We start from the raw sequence: 15,285 nt of genomic DNA on the forward strand, positions 1-15,285 counted from the left end.
GCTGCTCACCGGGATGACAATTTTCTTCTTACTAAACTGGCAAGATGGGTGACATAGAGGTTAAAGGGCGTTGGGCCCAGGGAAGAGCCTGGGGAACCCCACAACACAATGTAAAGGGGGATGACACCATATTCCCCAAAGCTACTTTCTGAGACCGCTCAGGCAAAAAAGAGCTTAACAGCGATAGTGTCTTACCCTTGATCCTGATGGTACTCAATCGGTCTCACAGCAGCCCGTGATTGACAGTATCAAAGGCTGCTGACAGGTCCAGGAGAATCAGCGCTGCGTTCCCCCCAGTGTAGAGTATCAGCCTGAGCTCCTCTGTTGTAGTAATGAGAGCCAACTCTGTGCTGAGCACAAAAATCCATATTGGGAGGGATCCAGAATAGCATTGTCCTTGATAAAGACAGAGAGTTCCGTGTTTATTGCTTTTTCAATGACTTTTGCTGGAAATGGAAGTCTTGAGATTGGTCTATATTTGAGGGTCTCCTTAACATCCAGATTAGGTTACTTTAATAAAGGAAGTATGGAGGCTTTCTTCCATTCCATTGGAAAATTTCCTGTCGTAAACATTGAGTTAAAAATTGTAGTTAAAGTAATGGCTATAATTTCTGGCGAAATATGCACAATTTGGGGAGGGCATGAATCAGATGGAGAGCCAGATTTAGTAGCAGCAATATGTTTAGAGGTTTGTTCAACTGTCAATGAATTAAAATAGGAAAGGGTCTGGGGAGGGGCTGTTTCAGAGTGAGCATGGGCATTATCAGAGAAAATTGATTGGATCTTGTCCAGTTCGACCGGTGTTTGAGCTGGGCGTTTATTCTGCTGTACAAACAAGTCAAAGACAGACTTGACCTTCTGTTGGAAGGATTCTGCTAATGCGTTGCAGGAATCTTGACTAACACAAAAATCTGGTACAGGCATCAGCTTAGCAAGTTTCTTTACTGTAGTGAACAGGGCTTTAGGGCATCTGTTGGCTGCCATGATTTTCTCAGAGAAGTATATGGCCTTTTTCCCTAAGGATACGTTTCTTAAAAGTTAGAGGAGAGCTGGTAATAGTCCCGATACGTTAAGTATATTATTTAAAAAAATGAACACCAGAAGATCTTGGCTAATAGCAGACTTTAAAATCAGAAGTGCAGGATGAAGCGGTATATGCAAAACAAGTTTTTAGCATTTGAAGTGTCGGGGAGGACGTCAGACTACGTCTGTATAAAAAACAAGTTATTAGTCATGTTACAGTCAAGGAGAGCAATCAGAGACATATGAAGATAAAATTAGTTATCCAAAGTTAAGAATTAGAATTTGAAAGTGAAGTGTTTTGTTTAGATAATGAAAGTTTTTACCACCAAAGCTCCCATTCGTCCTTCACCGCTCACCATCTTTATGTAGACGTACACTAATATAAAAACATAGCAGGGGCTTCAGAGCATTCCAGTGCCAATGAGTGACATGTAGGCGCTTTCAAGCTTTCTAAAACAGTGTACCCAGGGTTGGTCGTTGCAGAAAGAGCACCCTGGATGAGACAACATTGGGTGTACCCTCTGACACACCATCGGTGTTTCAAAAAAAACAGAGGGGTGAGGGAAAGGATAGGGATGAGTATACAAGAAAAGAGGGCCAGAAGAAAAACATACAACAGGTGGATACGGCTGACAGTGTTTAATGCACTCTTCTTTGCAGCTAGGTCAAAGTGAGACTGATGCAGGCAGCCCCTGTGCCACTCTTAAGGTAGGCACTCTGGGTGATGACCCAGCTCTCCCACGCTAATGGCCAGCCCTTAGTAAACCCTTTATTCATATACCAGAAATAGATAAAGCATGTCTCGTTTTGAGACAAGACTTAAAAAGGAACCAGAGAGGAAAAAGGAACTAGAGAGAACACATTGGATAAGAAAGGAAAGATAAGCTCCCCTCACAAAAGCAGTAAACTGAAAGGAAAAAAAACAAGGAAGATTGTTGGAGAGCATATTGAAAAGAGGTTGGAAACGTAGGAGATAAACCCTTCTCCAGCATGTGAGGCTTTGCGGAAACTGTGAGGGTGCGTCTTCTCAGATTGTCTGTTTTAGTGGGTAGTGTAATTTGTGCAAATAACAGACCTGGTAAACATGACCCCGACATGGAGAGCTCAAGTGTGGTAGTTGGTTCAAAGGGAACTTTCCTGGGATTCTTTAATCTGTCTATCCCTGTTTTCAAGTCTCACCAGGGTTCCAGCAGGGAACCCTCACCATCTGGTGCTTTGTCATAATCTGCATCTTATGGTGTAGATGATTAGAGAGAATGCTGGAAAGTCCCAGGCCTTTCACGACAAACTGTGTCACTGCTCTCCAAAGCCTGGGCTGACAGCACAATCAAGCATTACAGATCGTCCTGGTCTCAATAGTTGGGTTGGTATCACCAGAGACATCTGGATCCCGAGGGGACAGATGCTGCCCATATCCTGAAATTCCTCACTTCCCTGGCCTTAGATGGCATGACGTATAGGTCCATCAACACCTTCCAGTCAGCGATCTCAGCAGGGCATTCCCACATCGGAGATCACCCACTCCCCTTGCCCTTCCTATTTCTTAAAGGTACCTGGGCCATTCTTCCACGCTCTAGGTCCTTCTGACCACCCCCATGAGCTGCCATGGACTGTGTGGGCAGGCACACCCACTCAGGCAACCCTATAATATCCCAGAATGACCTGAGCTCTACCTCCTTCCAGATGGTGTGCTCCAGGTCATTGCCTAGCAGACAATCCACAGGCACAGACCAACTCACAGATGACTTCAGCAGACCTGAGACACCCCCTCACTCCACTCAAAGAGAACCAGAGCGAAAGGATAGTAGCTCTCACAGTTGTTAGAATCAATAACTTAACTTGGTGGAATGTATTAGGGATTACCTGCTCAGAAGACACCAAATGATACCCGAGAGTACTCATGATGGCTTTGGTGTCTCTTAGAGCCTACACCCTCTGTCCTTTAATGGATACCCACTGACTGTATTCCCTAGTATTGTCAGCCATTAGGGTTTTCTGTACCATCTCTCCATCAGCCCGGGACACAAGGGTCAACTGAACACTCTGCCCAAACCTATCTTGTGCAGTCTCCTTCCCACGCGCAACAACCAAACCCCTGTTACTGCCCACAGGTGGGGGGCTGTGCCCGCTTGGGAGACATTGGTATCCCCTTTGCAGTTCCCTTCCTGCTGGCCCTCATAGCATTCCACGGGAGTCACACGTCACAGGAGTCTTTGCTGCATGCTTACTAGCAGGACCCATTTCTTCTTTTCAACAAGGGGTGGGAAACCCTGACCCCAGAACTAGTTTGAGGATCTTTAGAGAACCCCTTGCTCTTATTGTCCCCCACTTCTTCTGTTGAGGGGCCTACTCACCCTTGGGGTGATCCCTCCCGCAGATACTTTCTGGTGGAACCTAGTGCTCACCCAGCAGTCCGCCTCCTTAGCCACCTCTCTGGCACCAGTGGCATTACTATCAACAAGGTGTTGGGGCAGATCTGGAAAACAAAGACTGAACATATGCTCTGCTTTAAACAAATTATACTGGCCCATATACCATTTTACCTCTCTGCCCTTCACCCAACCATCCAGTACCATTCAAAAAGATCCACACAATCCACCTTGGTCTGTTGGGAACTTGTCTGATTATCCCTTATTTATCTATCTATATTTTTCTGGGATCACACCAAACTTCCCGATTAAGGCCTTCTTGATGGGGGGGGGGTACCTCATACTGTCACCTTTGAGGGACAATAGAGTGTGCCTCCCCTCACTATGTCTCGATGGACTAGACCCCAATCTTCCTCAGGTACCTTGAATATTTGGAGTGCATTTTCAAAGACTTCAAACCACCTCTCTACGATATCTCCGACACATAATCAGACACCAAACCCTTGGGTATGTGGACCCTACTGTCAGAGGGCATGGAAGAAATGCTGCCACCATCACTGTTGGACTCCACCTGCCTGGCTTTGATGTACACCTCTCAGGCTCAACTCCTAAGCTAACATTAGATTCTTGTCTTTCAGGGCCAACCTCTTTTCCTCCTTCTCCATGGCCAATCTCTTCTTACGCTCCTTCATTTCCATGGTTAGCCTTTTTCCCTGGAAGGCCTTCTCTCTCTCTCTCCAAACGAAGCTTAGCCAGATCCTATCTGAACTTTCTTTCCTCCCTCCTGTCCTCCATCACCTCTGAGGACAGGCTTTTGGGTGACACACTGCTACCTGCCCTGGAAAGGGCCCTCATTCCTGGAAGTAATTTGCCCTCCTCCTCCACAGACAGCAGCCCAAGGCCTCTTCCTAGATCCTGGTTGGTCCAAATCATCCTCCTCATCCAGCTCTTCCTTAGTCTCACCCTTCTCTGGGGTTCCATCTAACACTGCATGAACTTCAGATCAGGCTCTCAGTTGCTTTTGCAGCTCCACCTTCCTGGTGGTGCTCTTTACAGGCCAAAATCTTTGCAGAAATCCTTGAGGTGGGCCACAGTGTAACCCTCAGTTCTGGCCAGCTCAAACTCCAATCTTGAGAGTGCAGATGCAGGACCACCAATCCAAGACATGATTTAAAAAAAAAGCAAAAGTGCCAATCAGGGAGAATTAAAAAATCTAAATTGGCAATTGAAGAGAGTATGGAAAACAAGATGCCAATGGGGCTAATTGGTCTACATGTGGATAGTAGTGTACACCAAATTACTGCAAGGTACTGCATAAACACAAGTCCTTATTTTTTCTATTATATGTTTGTCTTGTGTCTTGCTTGTCTAGAACACATATGTTATGTGTTACATGCGCACATCATTTTCCAAGAATTTGGGCCCACACTTGAAATTAAGGAAATGCTAAAAATCTGACCCCACTACCGATAAGTGGGAGTATGGTCTACTTTAAAGAAACTCTCTGGCACAATAAGAAATTTTTGCATGGATGTATTTGGGGTAGTCTAGGAGGGCTGCATACGGTCCCATTAACATGTCTGCCTACACAATAATATATATGTTTTTCTCATAACCTTAACAGGATTAATCGTGAGAAGTGACTCTCTCCATGATTGCAGGGTTTGTAAGTACAAACCTCCCTTCTATATGTTGTAGTGTGCATGCATGTATGATCTTTGGTCCTGACGAAAGCCACATTGACCCTTAGAGGCACTTAGAAGGATGGCTGAAACATGGATCACCTGAATTCCAAAATTATCCACAACAGGTATTTTAAATTTTCCCAGGACCTCCAGTATTAAAATCACCATTCATGGTAGGAGTATGTGAGCCAATTTTAAAATCACCATTCACCATCACACACACTGTCACAATACACAAAAACCAGCTCTGCTGTACCCTGGAAGCATTCGGTCACCATGGTGGTAACTCAATAATGAAGCATGTCATCAACTAGGTTGGTGAGTGGGGGTTCTTAAAAAACACCCTGGATGTTCCAAGGCATTTTGGCCTTGAGGATTATAAGAACCCATCCCTCTAACTATAGCAGAATAGGTAGCAAACTCGTTGTTGTTGGTTATAATAAAACAAGACCAAAACAACAAAAATCCAATAAGTAGAACTTGAGATATGAATTTTTAAAGATTAAATGGAAAAACAGTGCTTAGAAGTCACTAGCTGTCAAAAGGTTACTTGAGGTTGCCAGGAGCCAGTGCAAATCCAAAGTTCAGACAGACCGCGATGGAGGACAAGGCGTCCACAGAACCCATGCACGGTCTGCTGAAAAACTACCTTGTATGGAGCAAAGCGCTGACGTCAAGAGCACTATGCATCAGCCTTTTCTACACAGTCGGGCGATGCATTGGCGACGAGCCTCGTAGACGTTGTTAAAGAATCGGCGCTGCATCGTCGTCGAACCTCATAGTCGGGACCCCCATCGTTGTTGAAATCGACACGGCATTGGAGGACACTGAGTTGGTTCCCGTCAGCGCATAGGGACCACTGCGTCGATTTTTTAAGACAACAGCTGCAGACTGGAGAGGACACCTCAGGCAAGGTTAGGACTCAATGATTGCAGAGTCCAGCAGCACCAGCAGAGTTTCAAGAAGTCTTTTGTGTCCCTGAGACTTCAGAAAAAAGGAGACACGCCAATAAGCCTTTGGAGAATCTTGGGTTCAAGGATATCTAGAGCAGGTCCAGTTCCTCTCACTCCCAGGCAAGAAGCAGCAGGCCAAGACAGCATAGCCGGTAGCCAAGTAGCAGGCCCTACTACAACACAGCAATCAACAGGCAGCAGGCCAACACAGCAATGCAGTTGGTAAAGGGGGTGTCCATCCTACAGCAAAGGCAGAATGACCTTGGTTCCAGTAGAAAACCGATTTAATGGTTTTCGGGGTCCAGTAATCATACCTAAATGTGCCTTTGAGGTGAGGGAGTCATTAAAGAGGCCTTGGAAGATTACAAGGTTGCTGCCTTTCCTGCCCTGGCTCCACACACACTACAGGGGGTATGTGGTTCTTTGTGTGGGGACAGGCACAGCCCTTTTCACGTGTAAGTGACAGCTCCTCCCTCCCACTCGATATCAGAAAGGCCCATAAGCTTACTGATCGACCATCAGGATACACATGTCACACCTCTACTACCTCTGCTTGACTGACAAGGGAATATGCACAAAGTCCATCTGTCACCAATCCAGGTGTGTAGTCAGAGACAGGCAGACACATAGAATGGCCAAAGTAAGAAAAGGCCAACTTTCTAAAAGTGGTATTTTCAGACTTACGATTCAAAATCTGACTTCAACATATGTTGTAATTTTAAATTGTGAGTCCAAAACATCAAAATCGAAATCTCTTTCTTTTACCAAATGGGAATTACCCGTAAAATATGTTTTAGGGCAATTCCAACATTAACCTATGGGAGAGATGGGCCTAGCAGTAAGTAGAAAAAAATATATTTAGCAGTTTTTCACTACCAGGACATGTAAAACTCGAAAGTACATGTCCTACATTTTAAATACACTGCATCCTGCCCATTGGGCGGCCTAGGGCCTACCTTAGGGGTGACGTGTATGCAATAAAAGCAATGGTTTGGGCATAACAAGTAGGTTAAGTTGCTAGGTGGAAATGGCAGCTTAATATTGCACACACAGGCTCTGCAATGTTAGGATTGAGCCTTGTTTAAAGGGCTACTGAGTAGGTGGCACAATCAGTGATGAAGGCCCAGAAGTAGCATTTAATCAACTGACACTGGGCACATATAGTGCACTCTACTAGGGATTAATAGGTAAATTAAATATGCCAATTGTGGATTGGCCAATGTTACCATGTTTTGAGTACATGGCATTCTCACATTAGCACTGGTTAACAGTGGTAAAGGGCCAGAATCCTAAAGCCAGCAAAAATGAAGTTAGCAAAACAGGAGGTCAGAAGGCAAAAAGTCAGGAGAAACAGCACCAAGGATGCCAGGTCAAAGACTATTGTTGCCAAAACTCATCAATATTACAAGGACACATTGTCACACTCCTTGTGAGAAAAACGACATAAAAGATGCTATGTTTTGTCTCACGCAGAGATGCTTCACTGACACCAGGGAGGAATATCTCTCCAAAGCCTTGTGGTAGGCACAACCTACACCAGAATGTGTGCTATATTGATTGCGTAGCTTACCTTTAGCATCAGATATGTGGTGACTCTACCCCAACTTTCATAATGGCAGATTTTTCAAAACTATTAACAATTACTATTGGGGTGTCAGGTGGAAGAAGAAATACAAACTAATATCATGTCAGCTTTCTTTAATTTGTATTTGGTCATAATTTTTGATATTGCTAAAATAAGTGTGATATTTGCTACCATTGTTCAACATATTTTCTGCACTAGGTTGACTTAAAATAAAGACTTCTAACATCACTAGTCCAGGTGTCTTGCATGTGTACTATTTTGCGGTTATAGTAAAGGAGAGTTCCTCTATAACTTGTCAGTCTGTGTCAGGACAGTTTTTCTCCCGATCTAGATATATCCAATAGATTTAGACAGATAGTTATATATTTGCAAGGTATGTTAGTATCCCTTTACTACCTAAGGGGGAGGCTAAGAAAATTCCAAGACTTCTTGCCAACACAACAGCAGATACCATAGTGAATGCCAGGAGATGATAGCAGTTAAAAATTAATCTTATTCACTATCAGCCTGGGAGCCATTTGCTCAGTTGTTTTTTAAAATAAAGTCCAACCAAACTATGTCAGAGGCTAGAGCAAATGTATCCTAACAAATGTACTGTGTGGCCTATTTCTCTGCAAAGGTATCAGCTCTCACACCCTTACTATACATCTCCAGCCTGTTACTGTTGCCTTTAATTTTTCAACCAATATCTCTAATGAGGAAACATTTTTATTGTCAAAATGAATTTATGAATGTTATTAATTATAATTCATTTATAAGTTTGATATATTCTTATATGCATTCCAGGGAGTCATTCCATCTGACAATTAAGTCTTTGATATGTTAGACGCAGAGCACTGCATGTTGGTTTCAACCCTCCATCATATTATACCAGGCCTCAATCTTTTTATCATGATCCAAAATCAAGATGACATAGAGTGGTACAAAATATGAGCCCATAGGAGTATCCTGGATCTGTAGTTAAAAAATAAACTGACATGACAATACTAAGATACAGAGCCATCACTTAGGAGATATCTTGGGGCTTCCATCTCATCTTTCAAGTGAAGGCTCCTATATACAGAAAGTGACTTGTTTGATGCCCAGAATATACTTTGGTGCCAAGAAATCTTTTGAATTCTCCCAAGGGTATGCTTGATGTTTTAAACAAACAATGGTAGAGTTCTGTCATGCAGAAAAATCTAAGAATTTGCTGAGACATTTTTTTTGTCTGTGAGATAGATTAAAATTAGCTTACCAGAAAGAGTGACTACGGGTATGTAGACTTTCAGACCCGTGGCCACAAGTATACATTCTCTAACATGAGAGAACCACTGCTAAGAAAGAAGGGCATTAAGGACCAAGCAACTTAGTGCCCTACCTATAAATTGCCTGTAAATTCAGATCTAAGTAATGAGGTGGCAGTTGAGCCCAGGTCTTGCATGGCTTTCAATTCCAATGTAGTTAATAGTTAATTGATTACTGAGAGCACAGATACAATGATTTTGCAGATATTGGGTGTTGTTTCCCAAGGATTGAATAGGCGCTTGTGCGGCGCTGTACGGTTTTGTGTACACTTTCAGGCTTTATTAATTGTAAGTAAAGCAACACAGTGCTTTGCACCATCTTGCGTTGCTTTACGCCATGTGCACAACATTAGTAAATAACCCCCACAATATTGTATATAAGGATGCAAATTACTCTTATGGTACGAAGTACACAGTACACGTATATTCATAAGACAAGTACTGGTCTGTTATTATTTTAACATTTTGCTTGAAGAAAATTGTATACGTTCATAGAGCTTAAGGTAATTTGTTTTACCACATCGTGGGGCCTGAATTCATTGTGTTTGTGCTCTTGTTCAACATTTAGCTAAGGTGGGGATATATCTCAATTAACATCACCACTCCAACAGTCCAACAGAGTATGCATTTAGGACTGTCATTTAACTATAATATCACTTCTCAATTTCAACGAGCATTTTCGATTAGATAGCGGTCTCATTATAATAATATGTGGTATTATTGTACACAAATTCCAATATAAACAAAATTACTGAAATAGAGATAAAGCTATCATTAAGTGCAGCATCTATAGTGTTCACAAACATTTTTTACTATGTCTATTTGTTTTCACCATGATATGGTCAGGAAAATACGTTCTCATTTGTATAAACAGTTTTTGACTGTATAAGCTTTTTTCATATTTTAAATTCGGGAGAGAGTATGATGGATGAAAACTTGCATACATCAGCAACCAGCTGAAATGCTGAACACAAAACACTGAGAATCGAGGAAAGTGATGTCTCCTATAGTGACCTATCAGGTGAGATGCCAGTCAATGGTCCTTGGAGTTGCAGGTATTGTAGATGATAAGAGTAGGCAAAGAATGTGATGCAAAGAGGGCTCTCATTATATTATTTTTAAAGAGCTTTAAGGAAAGATGTCAGAAAGGGAACTCGACTCTGAATAAACATGCATAAAAGATATTAGGACCAGAGTCCAGAAAGACACAGCTCATTTTTGGAATCCTTGAGAGAAACAGAAACAGCAGTGAGCTAGACAGATGACCACTATTCCTCATGGGTGAAGAAGGATCTATACATCATTAGTGACAGAGAGAAAACTGAGAGAGCGACATGATGAAAGTATGAAACCACAACAGCGGGGATAATCCCTAAAGTGCCTTTTTACCATAGGAAGTAGCTGTCTGCGGCAAATGATTAAAATTTTACCATCTCAAAGTTGATTTGGTCCCACGTACAATCACACAAATTTAAAAAAAAATCCTACCTCTTCCACATTTTCTCTGTTAGACTTTGAGTTGACTTTCTGCTCATGCACGGAAACCTCTACTGTGTCGTTATATTTATTTTCTATTAGCTCTGAATCATCTAACTTCTGGGTCTGTTTTAATGTTGCTTCAGCAGCTTTAACAAATTGTACTTTCTCGTGGAGTTGGGCTTCGATTTCTTTAGCTGATATTTGCAGGGCACCCTCGATTCTCCTAAGAGTGTGCTGTTTTTCCTTCAGATCTCTCATGACATTCCTCAAGTTTTCTACTGATGACTCAAGCTTTTTGGTGTTATTTCTCAGGCTAATATTCATCTTTTCATTTTCCCTCTGCAAGCTAGACATCTTATTTTGTAAATGTACAACTGTTTTGTTATAGTCTAGTGTCAGATATGACAAACCCTTATTTTTCATTGAATTACAGTCCATTAACTCTTTTTCTTTTCGGGTCATGGACAATTTAAACTGAGACACCTCTAGTTCCTTTTTGTTGAGAAGGTCTTTGAGATTCTGAATATCACTCTCCATTTCTAGTTCCTGTTTCTCATAATTAGAGCATTTCATCTTCCATCTGTTCAGTTCATCACACCAATCATGGTGTTGGCAATCAAGTTCTGCATGACATGCGAACAGTCTCTGCTGCGACTCATTCAGGAGGTGTTCCAGATTAGATATTTGCATCTGAAATGTATGTTCAGTTTCTCTATCCTTTTGGAAGATTTTATCCCGCAAGGTCCTATTTTCTCCTTCAGCATTAACAAGTAATCTTTCAAGCATCACCGTCCTATCATGAAATTCTGGCAGAGATTCTTTGTTTAACCTAACTTGTTTGTGCAGTTCCGTTACTTCTTCAATTGAGGTATTAATGTCTTTTAACAATGCACCTTCCTGGACAAATCTTTCATTCTTTTCCAAATCTAACCCTCTTTGTTCTTCATGCAAACTGGGCTTTTCAGCAGGAGATCGAACACGCACATTAGATTCATCAACTGTACGAACTCCATCTTTATTATTTGAATGAGCTAGAAATTTTAGATGCCCTTTTAAAATTTCATCTTTTTCGTCAAGTTGCTTTTTCTGCTCAAGAATAATACTCTGTAATTTAAGTTCTAGCCTTTTAAATTGCTCTGTTTGCTGCTGATCTAGCAGCTGCCATTCTTTGACCGACTTCTCCATGTCAAAGCACTGTTTTTGCATTGCTGCTTCACTGAAGACTCTATCTTCAAGCTCTTTCTTTAAATGCCCTACCTTCTCGTCCATGTAACATATATTTTTCTCCATTTCTCCCATTTGCCGTAATAGCATCAAGTTTGCTTTTTCTAGGTTCATATAGGATTCTTCCCGCTCTGTAATTTCGCTCAACAGCAAGCGTAGATGTTCTTGGTGTTCCTCATCAGCCAGAGTTTTCTGACGTTCCAGCTCTTCCACCTGCGCGTACCTCTCTAGCAGCCTTTGTTCAGCCTCCTCCTTCTGATTGGTCAGTTTCTGTAATGTAGCATGCTGCGCTTTCAGCAGCCGCCCATTCTCCATTGTCAATTCCAATTTCCTTTCAAGTTCACAGATTCTGTCAATAAAGCTCCTCTCATTAATTTCCTTAATGCTTAAGAGCCCCTGTAAAACTTCCAGTTGTTGATGCAGCTCGTATATGGCCTTTTCTTGATCCTCATTTTGTGTTGGTTGGTCAGAGCAGTCTAGTTCCTTGACTGTTGAGAGCTTACCTTTTAGAGCCATACAATCAAATTCCAGCTTCTGGTTCATCAATTGCTTCTCTGAGAGTTTTTTATTTAAACATGTAATCTCCTCGTTTTTTCTAGTGATCAGACATGTTATGGGGATCTGAATTAAGCAGCTTACAAAAATTATTTTCTCCCATTGTTGATGGTCGGTATATGTCCTGCAAGGTTCTCTTTAGCATCAGAAATTAGCCATGGCACGAAAAGTGAAACTTTTTATTTTTTTTATACAGAAATATATCAAAAACAAGTTGTCTAAATGTCTTTTTGAGGAACACACATGACACGTGTTGAATGCTTGCAGAATGGAGACAATGATTTTGGTTTGGTACCGAAATGGTCTGTTGTTTCGTAGTTTACATAGACATCAGTAATAGCACTTAGTTTTTCTAAATATTTTTTTGAATCACTTTGCATTGTATGCATATGATATGTTAGCAATGTCCTCGCAGCACTTGTCTTATCTGACCACCATACAATTCCAAAGTGAAAATGGACACCATCATTTTTTTTTTACAAAAAAAAATCTCTAACAAGTGCAAAGGGTCTGCAGGTTTAAATATAATGTAAACTTTTTGACAAATAAGTTCAAAAATGTGAAGTGACTGAAATAAGCCACGACTTCTTCATTTGCTGTGTACTGGCACTCGCTCTTTATCCATGTGCTCTTCGTATGTGCTGTGAAAAAGAGAAAGGGAACATGTTTAAGCAAACTTGATTTCGTAAATATTGACTTACTGCAGTACTGCAGTTGTGCTTCATGGACAGAACATTTCAGTTGTATGAAATGACATTAATATTGCACCATCGAAAGAGCAAAATAATGGCCTGGGAGTGTGAATTCCAAATGCGGAGACCTATTTGACAACTACACACATGCTACATTTGGGTTAGTAGGCTTCTCATACAGTGTCTATAAAGTTCTGAAAACCATGTAGTACATATTTATTATTGTTGGACGAATTTACACAGTACAATATATCGCCCAAGCCTCAAGGCACCCCACTATAATCTCAAAGACAAGCGTTTCTTAATTTGTGCCATTGACTGGCGATGGCTGTCATGAGAACTCATTTTTAGAGGGCCAGGGCTTGCATTTTATCACCTGACGTTGACTGGGAGCAAAAGAAAAAGGAGAAAAGAGAAAATGAAGTAAGAGATAGGTAGGAAAACTGTGGCAAAGGAGAAAACAGGGATGAGAAACTGCAAGAGTGAGATAAAGAGGCAGAAAGTGTAAAGTAGAAGAAAGAGACCCAAGATAGAATTTTACAATAGGCAGACTTGGTAATTGGTAACCCTGACACTATGCTCTTATGAAAAACATTTACAAATTAAGCACCGGAAAAAAAGATTAACGAGTGAAAAATGTGTATAAATTTAAGTGATCAACGTTTTCAGGGACTGAGGAGGTTTTGTAGTCTTGTGAAACGTTTCAGGTTCATTAACTCTACCCTCAACGTTGGAGGACCATAATTTCTCTATGAGACAGGAGCACAGGGTGCCAAATTGGTGCTCCAAGGACCACTAATCATTAGCCATGCACATCTCATCCAGGACCTGAAGTTAAATATGATCACATCAACCTCATCCTGATGGAACTCTATTGATTCCCCTAGCTGGCTTCCACCATCTTCCAAACCAGTTGCATCATTACAAAGCCATCAAGACGAGCACAACCCACTTATCCTACAGACAACCTCATCATCTTAGTGGCTCTCGGCCTACCCGCAGCCAGGACACCATCAGACTGCAAACTAGGAAGTGTAAAAAGGAAAAAACAAGGGAGCAGGCTTCTTCAGTCTATACACCCATGACGTCCTCGCGGCTATCAAGATCACCCCAGCACTGCTCCAAAATAGAGTTGATGACACACCACTTGAAAGAACACTACATAACAATGCCCTAACAGTCCACAAACCTCTCCTATCAATTGTTGATTTTATTCTTGTCTTTGACCCTGTACTGCACTCTGCTGCCTATGTTCACACTAGAGAAATACTACATCCATACATGCAAGGATAAAAGCTTGAATGGTGGAGATCAATTAAAACATTTATCGGAAGAGGTCCTGCTGGGGAGGGAATTGTCAGGTGGTCAGAAACGTAACAGGGCCAATGCTTTGGATGGATTTGTGTAACAAGATCAAAGGTCTAAAATCTAAAAATGTTCTAGAAAGAATAATATATGGGGCTTAAATAACATCAACATACAAGACACCAAAAAACATCCCACAATACCATTTCATCACACAGTCATTACGCTGACATCCATGAACACATATTACTTCTAAAATGAATCACAAAACACATCGCCACTTCATTAACATTCTTGATAGATGAAGAATGTTTCTCCAACCTACTCCGCACTTGGGATGCATCTCTACTGTAGTATGTTTAGCAATTTGGAAGTGACTTGCTCTCCAGATATGTCTCTCTGAACTGTGTTGGTTCAATATGTGATGACCTATCTGTCGTGCACTGAGCTGATAGTGAATACTGTGATAAGTGAAGGGAGAAGCTGTTGTTGTGTAGTTAATTCAGAGGGATCCAGTTCGTATACTAGTGTCACTTGATTAGAAGGTTTGACGTTTTGAAAAGAGGGACGATTTTTGATGTTTTAGGTCATGTACACTTCTAACTGCTAGTCCTGTTGATGGTGAGAGCAAGATTGACGGCTATATTGCATAGCTGTTTTATAATGGATGAAGGTGAAATATTCTGGATAATGAACTGTTCTGTGTTATGAACTTTTGCATTTGTGTATTGGTGCACATGTATGTCATTCTCCTGAATGGTGGACAGCTGCTGCTTCTTTCATTCCCTGCACTGGCGCTATATTATCGCTGCTACGTACGATGCCCCATAGTGCAGAAGAGAGTGTGCACTGTCTAGCATAGGATGTGTACTGAAACAATAACCTTTCAATAAAAATTCCTATGGGAAGACAAACTCACAATGATCCTACATATTTTATCTTTGATATGCACTCATCACATATTTAAAGTGTGTTTTTTTTTAATGAACACTTATCCACTATCTGCTTCAAGCAGACATTACTATATTTTATTAATTAGTCTGCAAAGCCTCTTAACTGTACAATCTAATAAAGCAGTGTGTATATACTGACTGCCATATAATGTTTAAACATTCTTGAAAAATAGATT

The 15,285-nt window shown here is 41.4% G+C and overlaps 1 protein-coding gene across 1 annotated transcript in view; it reads right to left on the reverse strand.

Annotated features, from left to right (window-relative positions):
• Positions 1 to 12,426: 12,426 nt before the first annotated feature.
• JAKMIP1 (janus kinase and microtubule interacting protein 1) overlaps positions 12,427 to 15,285 on the reverse strand; it is a 1,395,482-nt gene continuing 1,392,623 nt past the window's right edge. The window contains 2 exon segments of the mRNA XM_078678490.1: positions 12,427 to 12,779; positions 12,782 to 12,800. Coding sequence (XP_078534616.1) covers positions 12,652 to 12,779; positions 12,782 to 12,800 — 147 coding nt within the window. The 3' untranslated portion in view covers positions 12,427 to 12,651.

Source organism: Lissotriton helveticus, chromosome 2_2 (genome assembly GCF_964261635.1).
Source record: "Lissotriton helveticus chromosome 2_2, aLisHel1.1, whole genome shotgun sequence".
NCBI classification, from domain to species: Eukaryota; Metazoa; Chordata; class Amphibia; order Caudata; family Salamandridae; genus Lissotriton; species Lissotriton helveticus.